Source organism: Rhinoraja longicauda, chromosome 17, assembly GCF_053455715.1.
Source record: "Rhinoraja longicauda isolate Sanriku21f chromosome 17, sRhiLon1.1, whole genome shotgun sequence".
Classification (NCBI taxonomy): domain Eukaryota; kingdom Metazoa; phylum Chordata; class Chondrichthyes; order Rajiformes; family Arhynchobatidae; genus Rhinoraja; species Rhinoraja longicauda.
Genome location: NC_135969.1, coordinates 33,273,371 through 33,297,044, shown reverse-complemented (window position 1 = coordinate 33,297,044; position 23,674 = coordinate 33,273,371). Strand labels below are relative to the sequence as shown.

Sequence of the window (23,674 nt, the reverse complement as noted above, 5' to 3'; positions counted from 1 at the left end):
TAGTCTCACTTGCCTGCACTTGGTCCATATCCCTACAAACCTGTCCTATCCATGTAGATCAAAAAGAAATAAAATTATATATAGTTGGTCTTCGATAAAGATATTGTGGATGAGATTCCTTTAGGCATCAGGTCAGCACAGTTTGGCCAAATAAGTTGATTCTCTTGCACAAAAATGAACATAGAACAATACAGCATACTAACCACAGCATAATTATTGTTATGCTCTGCACCTTCACTTAACAGATAATTCCATAAGCTTTTTTAATAGCTTTATCAATTTATCCTACCACCCTCACAGAATTATAGACATATAGCCCCATATCCCTCTTCCTCAATCTCCTGTAAAACTGTAATATATTGTTCAGATTGGCTAATGGCCTTCCCATCAAAAAATATCAGATTTCTCAGCATTACATTCTCTTTATCACATCAGCTCATCACACTAATGTGCGTCCATTCTTTTTTTTCTTTTTTAAAATATTTTATTTAAGTTTTAACAGAACTCATACATTTTAAATTTCATAATAAACAATAATAACTACATTATAAATTCGATTATACACGTATTGTTCTGTATTTTCTCCCCTCCCCCACCCCCCCCTTCCCCCCACCCCCCAGTTAAAAAGAAAGAAAAAGAAAAAGCAAAAGAAAGAGAGAAAGAGAGGAACCTGGAGTCCCGAGGGAGTCACTTCCGAGTACTTTCTTATTGAATTCTTATTAAAGGTAACAAAACAATCCTGAATTTAAATATTTCCAATTCTTAATCCTAGCTTTAAAATGAATGGGTTCCACACCTTCAAGAAGAAGTCATATCTATTTCTCAGATTATACGTTGCTTTTTCTAATGGGATACAACTACGCATTTCTGCATAACATCTTTCAAATCTTATTTCATTTTGATCTTTCCAAGTGACCGCTACACATTTTTTTGCTACTGCTATTGATATTTTGAGAAATCTCTCCTGATGTTTATCTAAAATTAACTTTGGTACTATTCCTTTTGTGTCTCCCAATAAAAACAACCTTGAATCCATTGGTATGATCTTGTTCATCAGTTGTTCCAAATTTTTTTTTAGGTCTTTCCAAAAAGGAGTTACCTTCTGATATGCCCATGTAGAGTGTAAAAAATTACCCACGTCTTGATTGCATCTAAAACAACTTTCAGATGAGTTTGGTTTAAAATTGTTTAGTTTTTTCGGGGTTAAATATAGTTGATGTATAAAATTTACCTCACTCAACACGTCAATTTTCCCACCCATAACCGTGGACACATTCTGGACCTTGTCTGCTCCACTGGACTAAATCTACATCACCTCTCTGGCTCCGACCCCACCCTCTCTGATCACTTAGCCGTCACCATGTCTGTCAACATTCCCACCCCAGCTCCAAAGCAAAAACGCAAAATCAACTTCCGCAAGCTGAACTCTGTTTCACCAACCTCGCTCTCATCCTCCCTCTCTGAAATAATGTCCGCCTCTCCCTTCGTTGACCTCCACAGCCCCTCTGACCTCACTGACTACTACAACGGCACTCTCTCCTCCTGCCTCGACCAGCTTGCACCTATAAAAACCAAAACAGTTTCCTTCACCCACTCTGCTCCCTGGTTTACCCCTGAACTCCGCGTGATGAAAACTCATGCCCGCCAACTTGAAAGACTCCGCAACAAAACAGGTCTCACAATTCACTCCCAAGCCTACAAAGGCCACATACAGCACTATAAAGATGCCCTCTCCCGTGCCCACTCCACCTACTACTCTCAAATAATTCACTCTGGCTCCGGAAACCCAAAAACACTCTTCTCTACAATAAACAAACTCCTCAGCCCCCTGGACACCATCTCCCAATCATTCACAGTTGACAAATGCACCACTTTCCTTTCATTCTTCGAAAGCAAAATAGACAACATCTACAGCACCTTAACCACCAACGCACCTGCTCCCCCTCAAACCACCTGCCCCCCCTTATCCTGTCAGCCCCTGCCTCAGTTCTCCCCAATCTCCACCACCGACCTCTCTGACCTCTTCACAGGAATAAAAACTGCCACCTGCTCTCTGGACCGCATCCCTTCCAGCTTTGTCAAGGCCTGCCTTCCTGCTCTCTCTCCACTTATCACTGCAACAATAAACTCCTCCCTGTCCACTGGCATCGTCCCGCCATCCCTCAAAATCGCTGCTGTCACCCCCATTCTGAAAAAACCTGGTCTAAACCCAGACACCCCAAACAACTTCAGACCAATCTCCAACCTACCCTTTCTGTCCAAAATTTTGGAACGTGCTGTAGCTTCCCAACTCAAATACCACCTCTCTACCAATAACCTGTATGAAACTTTCCAATCCGGATTCCGCTCAAACCACTGTACTGAAACTGCGCTCCTCAAAATCACAAACGACATTCTCCTCTCCTCCGACGCTGGCAACCTCAACATCCTCATCCTACTTGACCTCAGCGCCGCCTTTGACACCATAAATCACTCCATTCTCCTCACCCGACTTGAAACCTCCCTTAACATCACCGGCACAGCCCTATCCTGGTTCAAATCTTACCTCTCTGACAGACACCAGTTCATCTCCATTAACAACTGTAAATCCCCCACCGCTCCCCTCCCCCAAGGTGTCCCCCAAGGCTCAGTCCTTGGCCCATTCCTCTTCATCCTCTACCTGTTCCCCCTTGGTCAATTAATCCGCCGTCATGGTCTCAACTTCCACTGCTTCGCCGATGATATCCAGCTCCTCATCTCCACCAAGTCAATCTCCCCCACCACACACTCTACACTGACAAACTGCATCACTGAAATAAAATCTTGGCTTCAATCAAACTTCCTCAAACTCAATTGCAATAAATCTGAAATCATCATCATTGTTCCAAAAACGCTCACCAAATCCACCCAAAACTTCATCCTCAACATTGATGGTCTCCCAGTATCCACCTCACCTCACATCCGGAATCTTGGAATCATCCTTGATCAAACCCTCTCCTTCGACAAACACATCAAACACATCACAAAGACAGCCTTCTTCCACCTCAAAAACATTGCCCGTCTCCGTCCATCCCTCTCCTCCACAGCTGCAGAAACCCTCATCACCTCCCGTCTGGACTACTGCAACAGCCTCCTCTATGGCGCACCCTCAAAAATCATCAATAAACTTCAATACATTCAAAACTCCGCTGCCCGTCTACTCACACACACCTCGATCCGTGACCATATCACCCCCGTCCTTTATAAACTCCACTGGCTCCCCATCCCCCAGAGAATCCAGTACAAAATCCTCCTCATAACCTACAAAGCCCTCCATAACCTGGCCCCATCCTACCTGACCGACCTCCTCCACAGGCACACTCCCACCTGCACCCTCCGCTCTGCCGCTGCCAATCTCCTATCCCCCCACATCCGGACCAAACTCAGATCCTGGGGGGACAGGGCTTTCTCCATCGCTGCTCCCACCCTATGGAACTCACTACCCCAAACCGTTAGAGACTCCTCCACACTCACCACATTCAAAACATCGCTGAAGTCTCACCTGTTCAGTACTGCCTTCAACCACTGAAGGTCACCTCACCTTCTGTCTCCTTTCTCTGTTCATTTATTTATTTACTTATTTATCTATTTATTCATTTCCCTATGTTCTCAAAATCTCTGTAAAGCGTCTTTGAGTATATGAAAAGCGCTATATAAATAAAATGCATTATTATTATTATTATTATAAACTATATCTCACATTAATAGTATTTTTCATACTATCTAAACACAGTCTTTCCCAGCTTGGTTCATCAATAATAATATTAAGATCTGTTTCCCATCTTTGTCTTGATTTTTGAATTCCTGTCTTTGGACTAGATTTTTGTAATAATTTATACATTGATGATATAAATTTTTTTGTTCCCTTGCCCTGAAACAAGGATTCCATTCCTTTAATCTGAAATAGAGACATTGAATTACCTAACTTTTCCCTTAAAAAAGATTGTAATTGATAATAGAAAAAAATACTATTCCCTGGAATTTGATATTTATTTCTCAATTGGGAAAATGTCAAAAAATTATTTCCTTCATAGCAATCTCCTATATTTTTAATACCCTTCTGTTCCCAGAGTTGTAGTATTTGATTATTCTTGTGAAATGTACAGCTATTCTCCTTGCTGCGAGTTATATTTCTGAGTTTCACACTGTAAGCAAACTAAGGAATTATGCCATTTACCCAATTATATGCTGAATATAAATCAGGAAATGATTCTGATATCAGTCCCAGAGGAATATCGATCTATGAAAAATACTAGCCCCAGGAGACTATCAATCTATGAAAAACAATCATTAAGCTTCAGTCTACTTTCTCCTCTTGTTTACACTGTCACTGTTCTTTCAATCCTAAGGACTTCAATTTTGCTAACATGTCAGTTATGTGATGCTTTGTCAAAGACAATTTGGAAGTTCATATAACAAAAGAAATACAGTACTCTCATCACCACTCTTTTAAAGACATCAGTTTGGACGTCAGTGACTAGTTTGTGTGCAAAGGCATTACCTCTCGAATGGAGATACAAGACACTGCTCATGCTGGGACATGAAGGAAAACAAAACACAGCAGGTTAAGCAGCACCTGAGGAGGCAAAGGGATGGTTGACATTTCAGATTGAGTCTTCGCCTCAGGATTGAGAATATAGAGGAAAGATAGCCAGGATACAGAGGTAAGTGGTGAGACTGAAGCTTGTAGGTGATAGGTAGAACTAGATGAGAGGAAGGGGATGATGGGCAAATGAAACCAGATGAGAAGGGGGGTAAGGAGGATATGTGATAAAGGATGGTAGGCAACAGGTGTACCTAAGAGACATTAAAAAAATAATCGGCAGATGGAGTCAGGTAGGGGAAGGGAGGGGAAGTGTAGAAGCAGAGACTGGCGGTTGATGGGCAGATGCAGATAAGAAAGGGATGATGAGCAGATAGATCCAGATAGGGGAAGACGCGAGGGGAGCGTTGTGCCAGAGGCTGGTCAGCAAGAGGTGTAAACATTAGAAATAATAAATGAGGCAGATGGAGTCAGGTTGGGGAGGGAAAAGAAAAGGTAGAAATAAACACTGGTGGATGATAGATGGACCCAAATCAGGGACGAATGATGGGCAGATGGAACCAAGTTAGAAAGGTGGGTTACCTGAAATTGTTAAATTCAATATTAACTTCTAAATAATGGGACCGGAGGGAGGGATGGAGAAGGCATTTCTTGTTAATAAGAGGGATTAACCCACTACTGCTGTGTTTCACTCTCACCCACACCAGTCCACCCAGGGTCACTTTCCTTTTGATTACGGTCCACCCTTCACACTCCCCATTCATCATCATCACCACCCCCACAACCTGGTTCCATTTGCCCATCAACCCGCCCTTATCTCGTTCCTTCTACCACCTACCAGTCTCTGACTGTACATGTTTCCCTGCCCTCTCCCACCTGACTCCATCTGCCTAACTTATTTTTATTTTTTAATATTTCAACCTACTTCCTACTCATTCCTCACTTGCATATGCTAACTATCTTCCCTGTGTACTCTGAGCTCCGATGCAGTGTCTTTTGACCTGAAACATTGAATATCTCTTTGCCTCTCCAGATCTGTTCAGTTCTTTCAACAATTTACTGCAACAGAAATTCTTCCCAACTTAAATTACTTTCAGTGCTTGATTCTGGAATCTTTGTAAAGAGAATGCAAGTGAATGTTCATGAAATTATTATTGTCCTTCTTTTAATAATCAGGTTGAAGATGTGTTTTCTCTTCATTTTAAAAAGGGAGGAAATGAGCTGACTAGATTTGCCTTTTTCAGCATTGCATTTAATCAATCACAGAGTCAGACAGCACGGAAACAGGCTCTTTGGCCCAACTAATCCATGCTGACCAAGATGCTCCATCTAAGCTAATCCTATTTGCATTACTATGGCTCTTGAACTCAATTGTTGCCAATGCATACAGTTTGAGTAACCACGTTTTGAGCAACTGAAATTCACTTTTAAGAATGTTTTCTACTTACATTGGAATATATTAATTAGTTTCATTGAGGAAACTAAGCCAATGATCATTTACCTACAAAACTGAGCATTACAGATGCTGTCAAGAAAACGGGAACATATTTTATGCACAACATGTTTGGAAAAGTAGCTTGTAATCTGTAAATCATTCGGTGGTAACCCATTTATAAAATATTCATTATTTTGTGCAATTGTTCAGATGCAATCTACAATTGCCGGCTTTTTATTCCCGCCACTCTTCCCCATGTCCACCTGACCGTGCACACATTTCTCCAACAATCTCGCCTCCTTTTCCCCTTCCACCCATATTCCTTCCACTGGATTTACATTTCATGCCTCTTTTCTCACTATCTTTTGTCTTTTCATCTTTGGCCTTTGTCCAGCCATCTGACAATCACAACTCCCCATCACCTGCATCAACTGTATCCCTTGCCAGGCTCCGTCCCACTACAATCAGACTAAAGTAAGGTCCCGACCAGAAACATCACCCATCCAGAGATGCTGTCTGATTCGCTGAGTTAATCCAGCACTTTGTGTCTTTTTTTTGTAAACCAGAGGGGATCTCATAGAAACATATCAAATTATTAAGGGATTGGACAGGCTAGATGCAGGAAAAATGTTCTCGATGTTGGGGGAGTCCAGAAGCAAGCAGGGGTCACAGTTTAAAAATAAGGTGTAGGCCATTTAGGACTGAGGTGAGGAAACCCAGAGAGTTGTGAATCTGTGGAATTCTCTGCCACAGAAGGCAGCGGAGGCCAATTCACTGGATGTATTCAAGAGAGAGTTGGATATAGCTCTTAGGGCTAATGGAATCAAGGGAAATGGGGAGAAAGCAGGAATGGGGTACTGATTCTGGATGATCAGCCATGATCATATTGAATGGCGGTTTTGGCTCGAAGGGCCAAATGGCCTACTCCTGCACCGATGTTTCTATGTTTCTATCTGCAGTTCTTTGTATTTTATTAATAATCAAGCACAATCTATATGAACAAATAGCAGCAATCAAATCATACAAAGAATCATCTTAATTTTCCTGATAAAGTAATGCATACTCTTAGCGAGAGTACGAACTATTCTTTTTAGACATGTTCAAAAATGTTATTGGATTAATGTCCAACTCTGCCAAGAAAGTAAAAAACTTCCAACGCTCTCAGGATAACATCGACAGAGCTCAAAACACGATAATATAGATTTAAGTTCAAATTTAATAGAATTCTCTGACAATCTCGCCTCCTTTTCCCCATCGCTTTGCTGCTGTATTCGAAAATACAAAAAAAAGATAGTGGGAACTTGCTGCTTGAATAAAGTGAAGATGGTGAAGTAAAGCCCTCCGACAAGTTAGTGGCATTCCCCGACTCCCTCTCCTCTCTGCTGGCAGGTCACCTCGTTCCAGATAATGAGGCCACCCTGACCGCTGCGGTTTTTGGAGTAAGGGTTTGGTTCCCTTCATTTCTACTTGATTCTAATACCCACCCTTTGTAACATCGAGGTAATCATGAAATATAAACAGTTGGAATATAATATAACTTGTCAAAATTGAAGAAGAGAACATCAGGAACAATAAATTTTCAAAACTTTTCTCTTTACAAGCTCCTGCAACAAAGGAAGCCCATCGCATCAATGCCTGCACCAGAGACGTGATATTTCACATTTGGAGACCGGTGATAACAGATCAGCTACATGTTCAATCAAAGTGTACTTCATCGGCATGTCATTCCTCACCCTGCTACAGTGATTTGAAGCTGTCTCTTATCTTGTAACTTATTAACTGTGCACATTGCAGTCTGTGAATTATTGCTCAGTTACAAAACGATTGGCAATTTCAGATCAGGATCCAAGAACTAAGAACTACCACGTCAATTAATTCGTTTGCCGATTTACCCCGTCTTAAATTAGTTAATCAGCTTTCCAGTGAAGTTTCAATCTGGAATTTTAGATATTCACGAAGGTGTAACATTAAGCTGTCAGATACCACAAAGTCTATTTCTTTAGAAATATAAACATAATAGAGCCCGTGCTTTTTACTGAGAACATATCACACAAAGTAATAAGCTTCCTTCTAAAATCTAAATATCCACCATAATGTTAGTTTAGTTTAGAGATACAGTGAGGAAACAGGCCCTTTCGGCCTACCGGGTCCACACCGACCGGCGATCCCCGCACATTAACACTATCCTATACCCACGAGGGCCAATTAAAAAAAACCACATTTACCAAGCCAATTAACCAACAAATCTATACGTGTTTGGAGTGTGGGAGAAAACCGAAGATCTCAGAGAAAACCCACGCAGGTCACGGGAAGAACGTACAAACTCCGTACAGACAGCATCCATAGTCAGGATCGAACCCGGGTCTCCGGAGCTGCATTCGCTGTAAGGCAGCAACTCTACCCTGCGCCACCGTGCTGCCCATGGTTAGAGGAAAACCAACATTATAACAAAAATAATTAAGGTTTGAAATGAACAAATGCTAATATAAAGCACTTGACAGTTCATTGTCAGATGATATACTTCTCACATAATATAAACACAAGTGATTTTGTTGAACAAGAACATACAAGAAAATTGTCTGGAATTAAATGTTTTATTAGTAGAACTTATTAATAGAAATGAGTGTCAATATCATGAATCCTTCTATCCAGTATTACGAATGAAAGGCATGTATAGATTTTATTTAAATCTTGTTATTGTAGTATCTCACAGTTGTTACGTGTATTTGCATATATTTCCATGCCAAAGATATATGGATAGCTCAACTTGTTCAGTTATAATCTTGGAAGACTTTGAAAGATTCCTTGCTCAGGCCAGCTTTAAAACAAAGATAATTTTCTCGCTTTCCTAATCTTCATTATTTTCCAGCAAAATTTAGTTCACTGAAGATCACAATGGAATAAGACAGCCTCTACACTCTTTAAGTTAACTACTGCAGATTACTAAAGTATTTATGAGAACTGCATAAATTATTTAATAGATCAGGCTCCAGTTCTGCTCAAGTTGCAGCAAACAACTAACTCTGTTGCAACAATAGGTTTGAGACAAAGAATCGGTTGGCCTGAAATTCTAATGGTCCCTTTGTGCAGTTCAAACAGAGTTCATGACACAGATTGTAGTAAATTTCAGAGTTAGACAGCCAAAGTAAATCATCCTGTGCTGCATGTATAATTGAAGCGTTAAAATGAAGGCTGTGAAGTTGTAGAAGCTGTTCCCTAAACGGCACACGATTGGAGGAAAGTGAGGCCACTGGAAATTGTCCATGCAATGGGGAGGAGAGATTAGCAATATGTCCGAGGACAGGAGCAAGTGTGTTTGTAGTTTGTAGCAAGTTTGTGTTTGTAGCAAGTGTGTTTGTAGTTGGAGGAATTGGGAAAAGGAATAATATTCAGACTCTCCTCCACTTACGTAAGGGTTACAACCTGCAAATCCTTGCGCACGGGGCAGCATGGAGGCATAGCGGTAAAGCTACTGCCTTACAGCGCCAGAGACTCGGGTTCGATCCCAACTATGGGTTCTTGTCTGTAAGGAGTTTATGGGTTTTCTCCGTGACCTGCGTGGGTTTTCTCCGAGATCTTCGGTTGCCTCCCACACTCCAAAATTGTACAGGTTTGTAGGTTAATTGGCTTGGTATAAATATAAAATTGCCCCTAGTGTGTGTAGTTAATGTGCGAGGATCACTGGTCAGTGCGGACTCTGTGGGCCGAAGGGCCTGTTTCCGCACTGTATCTCTAAACTAAACTGAAAAACTCAGAGGGTACGTAAGTCGGAAACAGAAGTGCTACTGCGCAAGTATAGATTTACTATTTGACAGGGAGACCATGTGGGAGCTTCCACGCCGAGACCACGGGGGACCTCTGAAGCGGAGACCACGTGGGCGTCTCTGAGCTTAAAGAATTGCTTAGGTGGTGTGAGTTTATGTAAGTCACCTATCACGGAAGTCGGGCAGTGCCTGTACCCGCAAGAGGCTGGGATGGAAGATGGAGGCTTAAATATGCCGGGTGGAAACAGCACAAAACAAAAGTCTTGGGAAAAACATGTAATTATGTACAAATCAAAATAGATCAAAATAGGGAACATTAAGAGATGGGACCTGCCTGCCCTTGTAAAGGAGATGTGGGCCTAAGGGATATTTTTATTTTTTGAAGCTCCCCTCCTTACTGTAGAGTTGGAGACCTAATAGAATTATTAGGTCTCAAGCGCTAAATAAAAGCCTTTTCCATTTAAACCCTGGTTTTCAAATCTGGTCTGATTGAATTTTTCTGCACTATAAGAGCTCCTGCATCTAAGTCCAGTGTCTAGAACCGTAAGGGGTGAGTGGGTCGAACCACTCACGGGGAACCAGTGTGCGCGGCCTGGTCAAGGGATCAGAGCAAGGCATGGGGACCTTAGGTCGGGCGAAAGCTCGGCGCAGAAACACCTTACAGATAATGTAAGGACCGCTTCCCTCAACCGGAAGTGCCGGCTCCTCCTTAGCTGATGACCTGAACTCTTTTTACACACGGTTTGAGACGGGTAACACCACCAGCTTGCCGTCTAAAAACAGCACCGAAGGGGCGCTGGCTAGCGAGGCTGGAGGGGGATCCACCGCCGGGGATGTGCACACATTCTCGGTGTCCGAGCATGAGGTGAGGTGGGCTCTGACGCGTGTGAACACGAGGAAAGCTGGAGGCCCAGATGGTATATCTGGGCGAGTACTAAAGTCTTGTGCTACTCAGCTTGCTCCAGTGCTCACCACAATATTCAACCTCTCCTTGGCAAAGTCCGTGGTCCCTGCATGCTTCAAAAGATCCATCATTGTACCGGTGCCAAAGAATGCCTCTCCAGCGTGTTTAAATGACTACCGACCGGTGGCCCTCACCTCGGTTGTCATGAAATGCTTTGAGGGGCTAGTCAAGAAGCACATCTGCGCCCTCCTTCCTCGCAACATGGACCCACTACAGTTCGCATACTGTCCGAACAGGTCCACGGATGATACGGTCTCCCAGGTTCTACACACCGCTCTCTCTCATCTGGACAGCCAGGGGGGCTATGTGAGGATGCTGTTCATTGACTTTAGTTCAGCATTCAACACAATAGTCCCCAGCAGACTGGTTGAGAAGCTGCTGGAACTGGGGCTTAGCACCCCTCTGTGTGCCTGGGTCCTGGACTTTCTCACTGCCAGGCCCCAAGTGGTCAGGATGGGGGAACACACATCTAGCTCCCTCACCCTGAACATAGGATCCCCCCAGGGCTACGTCCTTAGCCCTCTACTGTACTCCCTGTACACACATGACTGTGGGGCCAGGTTCAGCTCAAACTCCATCATCAAGTTTGCTGATGACACTGTGGTGGTGGGCCGGATCTCCAACAACGATGAGAAGGCCTACCGGGAGGAGGTGGCTGATCTGGCACTCTGGTGTCAGGACAATAGCCTCCTCTTGAATGTCACTAAAACAAAGGAGCTGATTGTGGACTTCAGAAGGGCTAAACATCCAAGGACGTACACGCCACTCGAGATAAATGGGTCTATTGTGGATAGGGTGAGCAGTTTCAAATAATTGGGAGTCCGCATCGCAGAGGATCTGACGTGGGCAACGCACATTGCCGCACTGGTGGGTAAGGCTAAGCAGCGCCTTTACCACCTTAGACAACTGAGGAAATTCAGAGTGTCGCTGAGGATCCTTCATTGCTTCTACTCTGGGGCTGTAGAGAGCATCCTGTCCGGCAACATTACAGTCTGGTTTGGGAACAGCTCTGCCCAGGACAGGATGGCCCTGCAGAGAGTAGTGCGTTCGGCAGAACGCACCATGGGAACTATACTCGTCCCCCTGCAGGACCTATACACCAGGAGGTGCAGATCCAGAGCAAGCAAGATCATGAGGGACCCCTGCCACCCCAGTAATGGACTGTTCCAGATGCTACGATCAGGCAAACGCCTCCGCTGTCACGCTGTGAAAACGGAGAGGATGAGACGGAGCTTCTTCCCACAGGCCATCAGGACTGTCAACTTTTATAACCCCAGAGACTAAATTTTTGTCGACACTTTTTGTGCTATGTTTAGTAACTTATTAACTTTATTTATATGCTGTAACTGTAATTATTTTTGTGCACAACCCGCAGGCATTGCCACTTTCATTTCACTGCACATCGAGTATGTGTATGTGACAAATAAATTTGACTTGACTTGACTTGACTATAGTGAGTGACACTTTCTTGGCTGCTCATAAATACAAGAGCAACATAAAGGAAGGTCAAGAAATGCATTTGGTTTCCTTAAGGGATACAGATGCCTGTCTTGATCTTACTTTATTGTGCTTTTGTATTTATGGGACTCCTTCATTCATTATCATCACATGGCATAAGTCAGATATTGATGCAAATGTCCTGCTGATGTCGTCCCATCTAAAGAGCCTGTGTGAAACTGTTCCAAAAGGAAATAGCATGAACATCCTACTCATAATAGAGTACATTGATCCAACTCCTTGGAGTAAAAGAAGAATTGATAGATGTATACCAGATTATCATATATTAAGAGAGTGCACAAAGACAGCGAATGATACCATCAGCAATGGTTTAAAGAGTAAAGGATAGAGATTTAACGAGAAAGGCCAAGAAATCAGGGCAAGTGTGAGGGAAAATATTTTAATGCAGAGAGTATTATAAATTGGAACTCACTGACAGTAAAGATGATGGAAGAGGATTCAGACAGGATTTTTGTATGGGAAGTGGATAGGTACTTCAGGGATAATTATTTGCAGGTCATGAGAAAGAGCAAGGAAGTTAGGTTAGCAAGATTTCTCCACAAAGAGTGAACATGGGCTCAATGCACTAATTGGCATCCTTGTGTGCTGTTACAACCCCATGATATTGAAGGGCCTCAGAAAGGTCATAAGGATCATGTTTAAGGCAAGTGCCAATCCTTCTGCCTATAAGTAAGGAAGAACTAGTGCAAAGATGTATTATTAGAAATCAGAGTAACAGAATTATCATGAAACTGCAGTCATTTTTTGTCATGGTAGAAAGACATATATTTGGTGCATCCACGTTTTATTTTTACAACCGACTCTCAGGACTGAGGCGTATGATGTTCATTAAGGTGGGGGATGAAGGAAAACACCACTTGAGAACTTCAGAATGAGGTCGCTCAGGATACACATGATACCATAGGTTGTAAAATCAGTCCAGGGCTCAATGCAAATCATTTAGTAAGAACACAACTTTCTGCTGTCTTGCTTTCTCAAAGATGAATTTAGTGCCTTTGTAGACAGCTACCACTCATGTAGATATGACCATCAAAAGAGAGAGTGTGTAGGAAGGTGTCAGAACTGCAGATGTTAGTTTCAACCAAAGATGGACACAAAAAGCTGGAGTAACTCAGCAGGTCAGGCAGCATCTCTGGAGAGAAGGAATAGGTAATGTCAGTCAGACTGAAGATAGGTCTCAACCCGAAATGTCACCGATTCCTTTACTTCATAAAAAGAGAGAGTTTGCTTAAAACCTGCAAACCTCCTGTTATAAATGAGCTTTATTATAAGCTGCAATGGTCTTTTGAGGGTCTTGCTAGAAGCTTTGCGAAAATGTCCATCCTGGTTGCTAGTGACTAATGATATGAAACAAAGCACTCTCAAAGATCCTGACAATAACCCCACCCCGGATCTCTTCACAAACCACATTGTAGTACTGCTATATACATGACAGGATAAGACAAGCTGCGGACAAGGATATGATAAAAAACACTTTACAATATGGTCTTTGTGCAATAAGGGATAGTTAGAAATCTATCAGCAGTGGAAAACAGAGCTCTCTTATTTCTAGATGATTTTTTTACTGAAGCCAAGCTAAGTGGCCGTTAATCATGGGATACTCATTTCGCTCAGTAACCTATATTACATTCCAACAGAATCGAAAGGTTTACCTCCTTTACTTACAGGCAACCTTCGAAGTACAATGAATATCATGGCAATAGTTTTTTTCTTGGAAACGAGATGTGTAGAATACTCATCTTGTATCTTATTTGGCCAAGACTCTATTTTGGGCCTTTTTTCTCAAGCCCTCCATTTAATGGATTGTTGTTATTAATAGCATATAATAGAAGGATTTTGAGTTATATTTAATGATGGCAGCAGCACACTTTCGTTGCCTACTTTGCCTTTGGTATTTAATTTTTTCACTTCTGCTCTGAGATTCCTTCATTCACATTGACTCTTACTGGTATTAACAACCTGAGGTCCACTCTTGATCTCTCGAAGACATCCTTTCCCTCCAGTTCTGAATTGTTTTTCAGACCCAACTTCGATCATTTTTATCTTCTGTTCATGTTTCTATCCTGAACGCCTTGAGGCACCAGGCTTCAGCAAGATCTCTATTATCACCACGATGTAAAAATTGTGGCCATTTGTGTCGGTGCTCACCACCATTCTAATCTCAAAGTGAGATCAGTGGCTTAATCCCAAAAGGCTCCTAAATGAACTAATTCTCCACCACAGGTCCCAGGCAAGATGTTTCCTTGAATTCCTTGACATCAACAGAAGAAAAAAATGAAGAAATCCATTTGATTGCCTTCTCTTTGGTGCACTGCTACCGTGGACATTTTTGAGAAATCCTTTATTTGCTATGTTTGACCCACCTCAAGAACCAGAAATATTTGAGAAAAATCATCGATAAATCGTGCAGTATGTGGTACATTATAGATGTGAAACATATCAATTCTCTCCCTGTAACTGTCCTCAACCATTAGTCAAAACCCAATTTCAGTGGCATATGGGAGAAAAGATTTTGTTCAGATTACTTTAGTCAAGGGTGACGTTTCTTGGAAAACATTAATAATAATAATAATAATGCATTACATTTATATAGCGCTTTTCATACACTCAAAGATGCTTTACAGGGATTTAAAGAACATAGGGAAGTGAATAAATAGATAAATAAGTAAATGAACAGAGAAAGGAGACAGAAGGTGAGGTGACCTTCAGTGGTTGAAGGCAGTACTGAACAGGTGAGACTTCAGTGATGTTTTGAATGTGGTGAGTGAGGAGGAGTCTCTGACGGTTTGGGGTAGTGAGTTCCATAGGGTGGGAGCAGCGATGGAGAAAGCCCTGTCCCCCTAGGATCTGAGTTTGGTCCGGATGGGGGGCGATAGGAGATTGGCAGCAGCAGAGCGGAGGGTGCAGGTGGGAGTGTGCCTGTGGAGGAGGTCAGTCAGGTAGGATGGGGCCAGGTTATGGAGGGCTTTGTAGGTCATGAGGAGGATTTTGCACTGGATTCTCTGGGGGATGGGGAGCCAGTGGAGTTTGTAAAGGACGGGGGTGATATGGTCACGGATCGGGGTGTGGGTGAGTAGACGGGCAGCGGAGTTTTGAATGTATTGAAGTTTACTGATGATTTTTGAGGGTGCGCCATAGAGGAGGCTGTTGCAGTAGTCCAGACGGGAGGTGATGAAGGCGTGGATGAGGGTTTCTGCAGCTGTGGAGGAGAGGGATGGACGGAGACGGGCAATGTTTTTGAGGTGGAAGAAGGCTGTCTTTGTGATTAGACCTTGTGAACTTCACCACTTCTTGACGTACCAAGTCATGCAACTATTGTATCTACAAGTTTAACTTAAATCAAATGAAATTCTAATGCAACAAGATGGTGGGAATGTTACTCTTGCTCCTTACTTGGACCTGAACAATTGCTAGAATACTTAGAAAATAGATTCTATTTTACTGATTGTCTGCCTCGTTGTCACCTTCCCCTCAACTGACAATGAACCATTCTACTTTTCCTTGATCATCGTCTGCTTTGATCTGTCACCCCTTATCCACACCTTCAAGTTGAATTGCTGGGAAAACATTGGATTATTTGAATACACCGAGCACTTTGAATAAAATTTACAATATATTTTACAAGCAGTGTCATTCTGACTTTCATGGCCAATCCCTGAACTCAGAACTGTGCACTTATGTTCCAAAACAATCCCGATATGCCAGACGTATTCTGTGGAATCACATAAAACAACCTGTCAGCAAGTGAAATACAAGGTCTACCTGTAGAATGTGATGGAGCACCACAAAGCAACACAACTCCTTGCTCTTCTCGGACCGACACATTATTTCTCGATTTCCCTTTGAAGTTTTCAAGATCTGCGTGAAAGAAAAGTGGAAGAGCTATTATGTCAGATCATGTTCCTTTGAAAGCAAATGTCAGTTGTTCTGATAAACATGTGAAAAATGAATGACAAAAACAAAATTATATACATGTGCTGCTTCTTTGAAATGTATTATGTTTCACATTCCCATGTATACCCAGCTCACTAACAATGCAGCGCCAGAGACTCAGGTTCGATCCTGACTACGGGTGCTGTACTGTAAGGAGTTTGTACGTTCTCCCCGTGACCTGCGTGGGTTTTCTCCGAGATCTTCGGTTTCCTCCCACACTCCAAAGACGTACAGGTATGTAGGTTAATTGGCTGGGTAAATGTAAAAATTGTCCCTAGTGTGTGTAGGATAGTGTTAATAGTGTTAGTGTGCGGGGATCGCTGGGCGGCGCGGACTTGGTGGGCCGAAAAGGCCTGTTTCCGCGCTACATATATATATATGATATGATATGATCACAGGAGAAAAAAGTATTTTGTTATTATGAATTAAGGAATAAACCATGGATTAAAAATCTGACATTATGGACACCCAATTTCGCAGATAGTATCTTGCTAGTTGCTCTGCACAAAATAGTGAAAGTGTGCACAAATATCAGGTCTCACTTACAACATAGAAGTACCAAATTTACTAGCTAAAGTCTGCCAGCCATGCTCTGTAATGGACACTAGATTCGAATGAGGATTGTTGTGAAGCAGGGAAAAAGACCTAGAATAAGATCATTTACAATTTTTAATTCGTCTTTTTTTTTTTAATGACTTTTAAGTACTGTTAGATGATCTTGCTCCATTGCCTTTCATTCATTTTGTACTGTAAAACTATATTAATTTTAATATTTATTCCTATGCTTTGGATTTCCAGACAGGTTTCATAGTCTAAGCTTGTTCTGGCCAACTCATGCTGACCCTTCTGCTGCTCAGGGTCTCATCATTCAGGGCCAGCCTTATTCAGGAAAAACAAGCTCAAGAGAATGAGGAGCTCAAGAGCAGGCTGCAAGGCCCACAACGTAAAATCTGAGCCGCCAACATGTGTTCAATTTTTTTGAAAACGCATACACCCTGCAAGTTAAATCAGCAATCTCAAAGGACCTCAAAGAATAAATCATGTTTCATGAAGACGGTTCACATTGAACTCTTTAGCTGGATTAAGCGAATGGTGCTGATGGTGGGATTGCTACTATTGCTCCTTACTGGGACCTGAACAATTGCTAGACTACTTAGAAAATAGATTATATTTTACTGATTGTATGCCTCATTGTCACCTTCCCCTCAGCTAACAATGAACCATTCTACATTTCCTTCAATCTTCTGGTTTGATCTGTCATTTTCACACCTTACCCTTCCATATCCCTAGTCTCCCTCTCCCCTGCGCTCAGTCTAAAGAAGTCTCAACCTGAAACGTCACCCATTCCTTCTCTCCAGAGATGCTGCCTAGTTAGTCCAGCATTTTGTGCCTATCTTCAGGCTAGAATACTCATATTTTCTGCTCTCAATGGATGACCTCTTCATGTACGTATGAGGCAAAAGCAATGTCTGGCTTCATTCTAATTACACTAATAAATATATTACAAAAATAAAATGATGTAGGTCTGAATATACAACAAACTCAATAGTCAATTCTAAACAATGATGTTACCCGACCCATAAGAAGGCTGAATTTTGTGCATCCTTTTTTCACACTATCCCTTTGCTTGACTGTCAAAAATTCAACTTGGGAACCCAAATTCATGTCCAGAGACTCCAGAATCCTTTACCATTTCCAGTGCCTGAACTGGGCATACAATAGCTAAAGTACAGTATCACGAGAGCAGAAAAGGCTTTAAATTTATTAACTCTGGGGATGGAGGCAAAAGCTGTAAAATGACAACCCATGCGACCACTCAGCTTAATTATCATGATAAATAAACAGATTGGTAATTACATTAATGGATGGAGGATACTATATTATGTGCATGATTATAGTATCTAATACTCCAGAAACAATTATGAATGCAATGGTTATAAAATTATTCAAATAGTGGGAAAAAAAAGACATCTGTACTTCATGTCCTATTATGCAACATTCTAATTTCCAAAAATTGACTGTATAATCCAAAATGAGAAGGTTAAACAAATGATTTATATTTTTAAAATACAAGATATTTAATGAGTTTACCTAACATAATCTAAAAAAATGACAATTATTACGTTGATAACAGTTACGGTACTGGACCACTGGAACGTTGAAATACACTTTTTATAATTGTGTACAATTCTCCAGCGTTTAACCTGCATATTCAATCATTTCAACATTCCATTCTGTGCCGACCTGAGTTTTCACTTCATCACAAATTTTCCATGTTTTTACATCCTTCATGTTATTCACCTCATCCCCATCCCCAACATTATCCCACCTGCTGCAGAAAGCACACATTTACTTTAGACATTTGATACTGAATCAAACTGGCCCTGGCATGGTAGCTCCAAAGGGAACAGCCAGCAAACAGCTGCTGAGAAGCACCACATGGACTTACAGGAACTACTTTGGCTGAGTGTCCTTCTTAGCTGTTTGTACGTCTTTAATTAATCATGAGATCCAGTGCTGAAAGTGATTGTGCTGGGAATCTCTTTCTTTGTGCTGGAACACTTGCTTCTCTGATGTTAATCTAGCCAGGCATAAAAAATAAAAAATGTTGGATATACTCAGCCAATCATGGAGAGTTCAAGTTTCAATTTGATGACCTTCCATTCATTGAGTGTATCTTTCCCCCGGATGCTGCCTAATTTGCTGATTATCTGCAGCATTTTCTGCTTTTTTACCCAGATTTTCATTTTCTGCAATAGTTTGTTTTATGCATGAGCTAAATTTGATTCAGGACCCTGTTGACCTAGAACATGGAACATAGAACAGTATAGCACAGGAACAGGCCCTTCGGCCCACAATATATATGGTCATAAGGAATAGGAGTAGAATTAGGCCATTCGGCCCATCATGTCTACTCCACCATTCAATCATGGGTGATCTATCTCTCCCTCCTTACCCCATTCTCCTACCTTCTCCTCATAACCTCTGACACCTGTACTAATCAAGAATCTCTTCATCTCTGCCTTAAAAAATATCCACTGACTTGGCATCCACAGCTTTCTGTGGCAAAGAATTCCACAGATAAGATTCTCTCAATGTATAGAACAATGCTAAATTATTCAGAGGGCATATTCTGAAACTCAAGTCAAACAACGATACTTTGAGTTCTGTACTGATGCACTAAAGCTTTGATCATTGGCACAGAATACTGTATGAATATTAATCTATAACATGACTACACATAAGCATTTCATTTCATTGCAGAAAATGTTGCTTCAACGTTTTGGAGTTAGTGATATCTATGCTCATAAATATACATGGAATATTTTATTACACTGCCGACATATGCTGATCTTCTAAAGCTCATAAGAGAACCAAAGAGAAGCTTTTTTAATTTGTTAATTACTTAAAAGCAAACAAAGCTTATCAAAAGCTACAGTGGTTTTCTCCAGGAATGCTGGCAGCTGTTTAAATTACCAATTTGGATGCAAGTTTTAAATAATTTACAGTCAGACTTATCCATTTACTTTCAGTTGAGAAATTTTACTTTGTCCAAAACTTTAATGTAATTAAATTGGCAACAAACTGAATTTTGTTTTCAACATTTAAAATACTTTAAAATATTTTATTTCTTCTGATGTCACATTGTATAATATTTTACCAGTTTATTCTGAAAATATGATAACTTAACCAAACCATTAGAAATTATAATCAAATATTGACTGGGTAAATGTAAAAATTGTAAAAATGTAAAAATTGTCCCTAGTGTGTGTAGGATAGTGTTAGTGTGCGGGGATCGCTGGGCGGTGCGGACTTGGTGGGCCGAAAAGGCCTGTTTCCGCGCTGTATCTGAAATATGAAATATGAAATATGAAATATCGAGCATTATGATCAAATATATCGAACATTAACAAGGTGGTGTAGCGGTAGAGTTGCTGCCTTACAGCGCCAGAGACCCAGGTTTGATCCTGTCTACGGATGATGCCAGCACGGAGTTTGTACGTTCTCCTTGTGATGGAGTGGGTTTTCTCTGGGTACTTTGGTTTCCTCCCACATTCCAAAGACGTACTCGTTTGTGCGTTAATTGGCTTTGATGTAATTGTAAATTGTCCCTAGTGTGTAGGATAGTGCGAGTGTACGTGGATCGCTGGTTGGCGTGGACTCGGTGGGCTGAAGGGCTTTTTTCCCCCACAAAGTGTCTCTAAACTAAACTAAAAACATAAAATATCAAATACTCATGTAGCAGTTCTATTTCAAACATGTATGTGTTCAATTCATAATGAGACTGAAACAAGGGTGGGCTGGGCTCCCCCACTTTGTATCAGGACAAATAAAATATCAAATTAAAAGAGATGGTACATCAGAAATGAAAAGATGAATTATTTGAAATAAACAGGAAAAAGGTTTCCTGAGTTGTCTGTGAATACACCTGCTATCCGGTGAATATAGTCATACAACATTCCAATGTCAATGTAGTTTTATTTATCAGGTCAAACAAAACAGTACATACCAAAGCCACCTCATAAGATTTTTAATTAAAATTGGATAACAAAACAAGGGGAGAATCTGCCCTTCAGGGTAGATGACTAACATTTTGGTTGAATATGTAGATTTTGTGAAGCCTTTTGGAGGAAAGGGATACAGAGAGAATTAGGGAGGACAGTGTTTAATGTTTTGACAAAGATGGGCAAGGAATAAAATGGTGGAGTTAATAAAATTAGGGAAAAGTAAATACCCGGAGAAGGCATTTACTGCAGGAGAAAATTATAATTACAATTCTAGGAAGATGTAGATTAGCAAGAACAGGCTTGAGGTTAGATGACAGTCAAATAATCTGAAACCTGATAAGAGTTTTAAATTGAGTTTAAGTTTTTAGGATGCAAGGTGAGAGATTGGCCAGGAAATCATTGGAAAAGTATATGAGAGGTAGTATAATGTAGGGTTTGAGCTTGCATCGAGTGAACAAGAGGCACAGAAAACCCACGCTCAAGCATCCATCTGTGACTCCAGTGTAGTCCGGAATCGTCTCCTCACACTCATGGTGACCTTCAGGAAGTCATATCTGGACTTCCTGTATGATGGCCAGTTCATTGGCTATATTTAAGAGGAAGTTAGATGTGGCCCTTGTGGCTAAAGGGATCAGGGGGTATGGAAAGAAGGCAGGTATGGGATACTGAGTTGGATAATCAGCCATGATCATATTGAATGGCGGTGCAGGCTTGAAGGGCCGAATGGTCTACTCCTGCACCTATTTTCTATGTTTCTATGTTTCTATGATTCTGGATCGCCAGTCCTAAACGTCACAGATCTCGCCTTCTGCAGAATAAAAATCTCCTGGTTCATCCGGGCCTTCTGTGTGGGAAAGACTCAGAATGTGTTTGTGGGCACACACTCGTCCAGGCATTTCATTATAAAGTCGGTGACGACCGCTGATGAATCTGTGAACGTAGCCCAGCCCACTGATTTGAAGTGGTCCCATGGCTGCCCCTTTGTCTCCACTGACCAGCAATTCATAGTGCCTTTTTGCCAATGCCACGCTCAAGCTCTGCCTGTACACAGGAAGAAGCTGCCCAGCCAGATTTTCCAAAGCGTGGGCGAGGGACGGAGAGGTGGGCATTGCTGATGTTGCTGGAGCGGTGGCCAATGTGCTCGGTCCGCTGGAGTGGAAGATGACGTGTCGATAGTAGTTCAACAGATACTTCTTCCAGCTAGCCCGGTTGAAGTCCCAGCAATGACGAGGAAGGCTCAGTGGTACGCCATTAGTTAACACGCCATATTGTGAAACAGTTGCTCTTTCATGAAATCCCTGCGGTTCCCTGAAATATTTTCCTCACTTTGTGAGTCCGTGTTCTCAAATGCACCAAAGCATTCAGGAGAGACACAAAAAGCTGGAGAAACTCAGCAGGACAGGCAGCAACACTGGAGAAAAGAAATGGGTGACGTTTCGGGCCGAGATCGTCTCGACCCGATACGTCACCCATTTCTTCTCTCCAGAGATGCTGCCTGTCCTGCTGAGTTACTCCAGCTTTTTGTGTCTATCTTTGGTTTAAACCAGCATCTGCAGTTCCTTTCTACACAAAGCATTCACGAGTTGGCCTCGAAATTGCACCTAATATCTTAACATCCACCTGACTACAAAGTTACCATCAGTTTCTATACCACTGGCTCATTTGCATGTGGAGCAGGGTGATAGAGCTTTCACTCCCATATGCAATCACAAAATCTTCCCGCTTTGTTGCATGGGGAGTTCTGCAAGTTTCATTTCAGTTGGATTCATTGTCTCAAGTGGGAAAGATTAGTGCAGCCTATTGTGACATCACATTGTGTAGCGGCCAGCTTCTCAGCTATATCAATTAGTTCCCAAGCTGCCAATTGCATAGAACGGGTCAGCGATAAGCGTAATAACTCGAACAACTAATAACAGAGATCCTCCATGATGTTTAATAGTTAGTCTTCTTTATTTGAAGGTGCAATAAACATATTGGCATATCTCTTGTCATCGACTGGTTATTAATTGCTAGGTAAAATTCCATATCTTACCACAGTCTATGAGATCGATACTGGTTGCCAGATATTACTTCGACACAGTTTGTATTAATCTTCTTGTTAATAAAACTTACAGGCAATTACATCATGGCTGATAAATCTTTTGGTGGAGCTTCTAGCTGACCCTCTGTCAGCACCTCCCAGCTCACACACTCCGCCAGCACATACCCAACTGCCCATACTCTGGCTCCGCCCAGCCCCTATGTAAGCATTGCATTAACTCTATAGTGTCCAAACTACAGCAGAATATAAGGTAATGATATTAATAAGCAAAAATAACTAATAACTGCAAAATGGCTCCAACACATTGTAAAAGGAGGGATTCCTTTTTGGCACATGATGTGTAAACGGCGAGAGGAGTTGACAGTGCAAAGATATAGCTGAGGAAGTAATGAATGAATGTGCCTTGAAAACACTGACAATTTCAGATATGTCTTAACGGGAGACTTATTCCCAATGCAGCTCAGTGACCGGGTTCAGAAAATGCAATAGAAATCCATTACGAGAATAATTCCAAGGATAAAGATCTTTCATTCCCCAGATAAATTGGAATGGACACTTTCTATGGTGCAATGTTGTAGATTGGAATGTGATTGAGGTATTTAAAATCATGAAGGCTCTAAATAGTGTAGTTGGAGATGAGCTATTCCTATTTGTATAAAAGTCAAGAACTGGAGGAAATAGAATGAATGAATGAATGAATGAATGAATTCAATACATTGGCAAAAAATCCCAGAGTGAGACAGGAAAGTTATTTTATCCAGTGGTTTATTCCAGTGGGTGGCGTCGAATGCACTGCCAGGAAGAGTAGAGGCAGATTCAGCTGCAACATGCAAAAGGTGACTCGATAAATACTCAAAAGCAGATTTTACAAGGTTATGGGAAGTTAATGAAAGTGGAAGTATCTGAATTGCTCTTGAATGCATCTGGTGTACGAATCAAAGGGCTCAATG

General features: G+C 41.6%; 1 protein-coding gene across 6 annotated transcripts in view; it reads right to left on the bottom strand.

Moving 5' to 3' along the window:
• The window catches only part of LOC144601918 (contactin-4-like), a 1,542,817-nt gene that overhangs the window by 432,906 nt on the left and 1,086,237 nt on the right, over positions 1–23,674 (bottom strand). For all 6 annotated transcript variants that reach the window (XM_078414484.1, XM_078414490.1, XM_078414489.1 and 3 more), the window contains one exon: positions 16,005–16,100. In XM_078414484.1, coding sequence (XP_078270610.1) covers positions 16,005–16,100 — 96 coding nt within the window. The remainder of the gene's footprint in view (positions 1–16,004; positions 16,101–23,674) is intronic.